The following is a 5,642-nucleotide window of genomic DNA, read 5'->3' as shown; positions in this document are numbered from 1 at the left end:
ATCTTACGAGGAACAATTTGAATATTAACTTTTCTTCTACATTGTCGTCATGGACCAGGGAGGGTCACAATAGGTTTTATTTCTGCATTCGCTCTTTAAATTTAATTTGATTTATTAATTAAATTGTAATTATTTCTAAATGAAATTTGTACTTTTACCATTCTTGTAAAGACAACAACCCCTTTTCTTATTGTCTATTATTTCATTTATTTGTGTGATTCGGTATCCGTGCCCAAATCGAATTTAAGTAAAGTCGGTGATAAGATATTTTGTGGGGCTAATACTTTAAATAATTATTTATATGATGATATATATTTTTATATAAAGATAATAATTGTTTATATAAAAATAATAACAAAAACTTATTAAATAATTTAATATAAAAAAATTTAGGATAAACTTTTAGTANCAAAATTTCTATAACTATAAGTATAAATTATTATTAGTAAAGCACTAGCTAAAATTAATAATATTTTCTAGTTATATAATATTAGTATATTACTCATCTAATATATCGAAATAAATTATTTAATATAACATATATTCACATCTTAATTTCATCTTCACATAACAAATCTTTAAAAATATAAAATATTTTAAATTTAATTAAAAATCTTTGAAAACTAATTTAGAATATTATTCGTATTTATATAAGCTTTTGAGATCAATGAAAAAGTGTTTTACAGCATATGGCCTTTCAAAGCAAGCTTGTCCACCTAAACACACAAATGAGAAGAAAGAACATGACAAAAGACCAAGTGAAATAGATATATGGTAGCTTAACTACTAGTTCCAATCTTTAATTTTTCCCTCTACTAATTGGACCTTACAAGATATATATAGATTATATAGAAGTTGGAGCTTCTTTATTTATTATGATTAAATCATTTATTGTAAATTATTATTATTATTATTATATATAAAATAATGTGATGATTTGGTTGCCTATATAATGGTGGATCATTTTACAAAAAATTCATGTCAAGAGTCATTATAGAGATTAATTGAAATCATGAGACAAAATAAGAAGGGGTTTATTATTTCTCTCATAATGTTTCTTGTTGTGCTTGTTGAATTAGTGGATTCTCTTAACCGTTCTAATTTTCCAGATCATTTCTTATTTGGGACAGCCTCCTCTTCGTACCAGGTTTATGTTTTGATTAGCTATTATATATATTTTGCTAATATACATTTTTTTTTTTGTGGAAAAGTAACAAATAATTTTGAGTCACTAATTATCTATTTAATTTCTCATGTGACTTATTATTAAATTAAGTATGAAGGTGCAGCAAATGAAGGGGGCAGAGGACCAAGTATATGGGATACCTTTACTCAAAGATATCCAGGTAAATAAATAATTAAATATTTTTTAATCCTATTAAAATTTATTCGGGAAAAAAAAATGAGAGATGGCCTATATATGAATCGAGTATTGTTAATTAAGCTTGGATTAATTAATTAATTTTACCTTAACAATAATGGTGATTAACATCACCATCCATTAATTTAAAAAAATCATTTTATCAAAATTTAGGAATTTTTTAATTTAAATTAAATAGATATAAAATTTACAAAACTACAACGTAATTACATAAATATACAATTGGCCATATTTCGAATACTGAGGGAATAATTACACTATATTTTATACATTTTTGTAAATTTTATATTTATTTAATTTAAATATAAAAAAACCCCAAATTTTATCGTATTATTCTTTTTTCCTTGATGGGAGTAGACAAATTTTATTCTTTGTATTATAAGAGTAACCTATATGTTATGTCGATACTATCTGTCCTATTATTAGGGTATTTATGAATAGTGTTTTTTAATTTTTGAATCTTTTATAAATTTAATGCATTGAAAATATAAAATTTCAGGTATTAGTTTGTAGTTAAATTGTGGCTCTAAAAGTAAACAATTAAAAATACCTTCCTCATGTCTAAATATTTCATCAGAAAAGATAAAAGACCAGAGTAGTGGAGTGCTTGCAGTTGATTCTTACCATCGCTACAAGGTAATTCTCATCACTTAATTTATTTAGCATTTATATAAATATTTTTATTTTTATTTAGCATCAATTACATAAATAAAATTATTCCAAGTTAAAATTATACAGATGTGTTAAATCAGAATTAGTTATTAGTTATTTTTTGAATATTTTTGTATAAATCGAATTAAATTAATTTAATTTATGTTATTTATATGTTGATTCGATTTATCATATATGTACTGTACAAGTAGTAAATCAAGTTATATAAAAGTATTTAAAATATATCATATAACCAATTTTAATTTAAAATATCTATGTAATTTTAAATTGAAATTATTTTATTTGTGTAATTTACTTTTTTATTTATATTATAAATGAGGTTTAATGGCCACTATACTCTCATTAAGTGTTTAAGTAAATAACTTGGTATTGGTAGGAAGATGTTGGTATAATGAAAGACATTGGATTTGATGCATACAGATTCTCAATCTCATGGTCTAGGGTTCTACCTGGTGAGGAGGAATTTTTCATCTTCATTTATTATTTTACTCCACATCTTATTAAGATAAAAATAAAAAAGGAGAAAAACAAAGAATTTCCATGAAGTAATATTATAAAATAATTTTATCTTATCATCAAACTTTTTATATCATTTCTTTCTCCTGATATAATCTATATCTTGTTGTCTAAATAATAATTATATTTAAAATTTTGTTTAATTATTTTATTAGTCTTTATAATTTTATTAAATATTTAACTTACGGTTTAGAAATTTGTAGTTAGATTTGTACTAAATAATAAAAAATTATTCAGGTTCTTTTTAGTTATTTTTCATAAAAAGATACAATAATTTTAGAACATGTGCTTCTAAAATATTCTATAATTTATTTTACATCAAACACAAAAACGAATATTCTAAAAACATTTCATAACTTTTAATAAAAATTAATTAACAAAGATCTAATTGAAAATTTTTATTATTTGATATAAGAGCTAATTAAAAATTGGATGAAATTGAATAATTAAGTTTGAAATTTTTTGTTGTTGAAAAACATTAATTCCCTTATTGAATTCAAAGGAAAAATATAGTGGGAAAATTATTAAAGAGAAATTAAAAGATAAAATGTTAATGACTTGTCTGGATCTAAATAAAGACAATATTATACAATAGTACAATACACATTTACAAATAAATGATGGTAGTTTTTATGTCTGAATGAATAAATATAATTGTTAAATGAATATATATATATATAACTAACATATAGAGTAAATTGTTTAATTATCCTTCAAATTTTATTTGTTAATAAAAATTTCTCTTTTAAATTTATTTAATCAAATCAATCTTCTAAAACTTTTTAAAATTGATTGCTTTTATTATCTCTACTCAATTGTTTTATCCATGCTCTATTAATTTTTACTCATTCATACTCTTAAACTCTCACAAATTATGACTTTATTTTAAATCTATTGTAAGATTTTAAAATATCGCAAATCTTCAATACACATTAAAAATAATTTTAAAATCTTCACAAAACTACATTTTTTTTTAATTCTCCAAAATATAGTTTTTTCTCTACTTGAATCACGAAAATAATTAAAATGAAAGGGAATAAGAAAACCAATGAAATGTAAGAAGTGGAAAAATACATTGTTCAATCCATCATCTATTATTAATTTTGTAATTAAAATATGTTATATATTTTTTTATTATAATTAAAATATTTTTTAAATTAAAAAATTATTTCATTGCTTGACTTTCTCTTATAACATGACTTTTTTTACTTGTAATTGAAATCGAACGAAAATAAAAATTAAAATTGATTGAAATATATCTATATTTTTATTTATTTTATATTATTATATTATTAATTTGACAACTAAAAAATTAATCACATGACACACTTTTATTATAATTAAAATGAATTCTCTTAAAAATTAATGAACTTTCTTTCTCCTTCTTTTTCTTTACTCCTCTTTCTCCTTTCCTATTTTTTTTTTCTATTTTTCTCTATCCTTCCTACTCGGGCACTTTATATATACCTATAAATTTATATTATTAATTTGACAACTAAAATATATTATGGAACTAATACTCTTTCATCGTTACAATTAAAATGAAATCTTTTTTTCTAAGATTAATGAGTTTCCTTCATCTCTCTTTTTCTCTATCTTTCTCGCTCATTTCTTTGTCATTTTCTATCTCTTTCTATCCTTTACACTATACAAAATAAAATTAATAAAATATTATAATTAAAATAAATTAATAACATTATAAGAGATATATTAAATTTGTAATAAAATATAATTAAAAAATAATCTCATAATATTATTCACATAAAAAATATAATTATTATATGCATATTTTTTAATTTTTTTTATTTAGTTTTAAATTTTCATTCTTTATCTTTGTTTTTAATTTATATTTTCTCTTTTCTTATTTTGAATATTTATTACATATAATTTGGAGAGAATAGCAATAATATGACTAGAATTAAGATTTAATAATTGTTTCATAAAAAAAAAGTTAATTTCATAACTATTAATATAATTTTTTTATACTAATATCTTATTATATATAATATTATTTTTAAATAATAAATATAAACTTATACATATTAAATTCTTTTATTTTTTAAATAATAAATATTAAAATTAATTATTAACAAAAAAACTAAATTCTTTCGCATGATAATAAATTAAATAAGTCAATAAGATTCTTATATAAAAAAGAATAACTAAAATTTTCATTTGATTTTCTTTTTTAGTTTACAAGAGTCTGGTCTCTTTGGCTGATGGAGACTTTTGTCCCACAATTTTTCTATAAAAGTGGTCCTTTGAATATGCAATTTTTTTCTACAATAATTTATAATACTAAGAATAAGCCTAGCAGTTTTAAAAAATTTTATAATTCCGTAATATTATTATGAACAAAAACAATGGTCTCTTCTTAAAGTGAGTGTATTGATGAGAAACATGAAAAAAAATGAAAGAATAAACAAAAGCAACAAATCAATAAAATGATGATTTAAGAATCAGTAGTGCTACGTTACCAACTTTTTATTTGCCAAAATCTGCCAATTTGAGTTGGGCTGGATATGAAGCCCATCTACTAAATAAAGCCACATCTAAGTTAATCATGGTTTAATCCTAATTTATCACGTATTGGTAATAGTTGGCAGACTCTCTCTTGGTAACGTATACTTTTCTTTTAAAAATTGCAAGCCACAAAAATGTTAAATGAGGGTTTGAAACTACTACAACTCAGACAAAAAAAATTATTGATGTTGAAAAATGTGGACACTAATTTGATCGAGTGAAAATTTAGAAGATTAGTTTGACTAATAATTGGCAAAGTTTGAGAAACTATTATAACCAATTATTCTTAATATATATGTTCAATACTATATGTTTTATGACCCTTGAATTGTTGTAAATTATAAATATGATACAAAATTGGTCATGTACTTTGTTTAGGTGGAAACCTAAAGAGAGGTGTGAACAGAGAAGGCATAACATATTACAACAATCTCATCAACCAACTTCTAGCCAATGGTCTTTTGCTTTCTTTCTTTCTAGCATGCATATCTAACCAAGTATATTAATTAATTTCTTCCAACTAACAAACCATTTTTTTTTTTTTTTTCCT

The 5,642-nt window shown here is 21.7% G+C and overlaps 1 protein-coding gene across 1 annotated transcript in view; it reads left to right on the top strand.

The window, feature by feature from the left end:
* Positions 1–978: 978 nt before the first annotated feature.
* The window catches only part of LOC107462998 (beta-glucosidase 12), a 13,661-nt gene continuing 8,997 nt past the window's right edge, over positions 979–5,642 (top strand). The window contains exons 1-5 of the mRNA XM_016081688.3: positions 979–1,147; positions 1,277–1,346; positions 1,959–2,017; positions 2,430–2,505; positions 5,471–5,548. Coding sequence (XP_015937174.1) covers positions 1,013–1,147; positions 1,277–1,346; positions 1,959–2,017; positions 2,430–2,505; positions 5,471–5,548 — 418 coding nt within the window. The 5' untranslated portion in view covers positions 979–1,012. The remainder of the gene's footprint in view (positions 1,148–1,276; positions 1,347–1,958; positions 2,018–2,429; positions 2,506–5,470; positions 5,549–5,642) is intronic.

The sequence above is a fragment of the Arachis duranensis genome, chromosome 8 (genome assembly GCF_000817695.3).
Source record: "Arachis duranensis cultivar V14167 chromosome 8, aradu.V14167.gnm2.J7QH, whole genome shotgun sequence".
Lineage (NCBI taxonomy): Eukaryota > Viridiplantae > Streptophyta > Magnoliopsida > Fabales > Fabaceae > Arachis > Arachis duranensis.
Note: the sequence above shows the minus strand (reverse complement) of the source record. Positions and strands in the feature narration are given on the sequence as shown.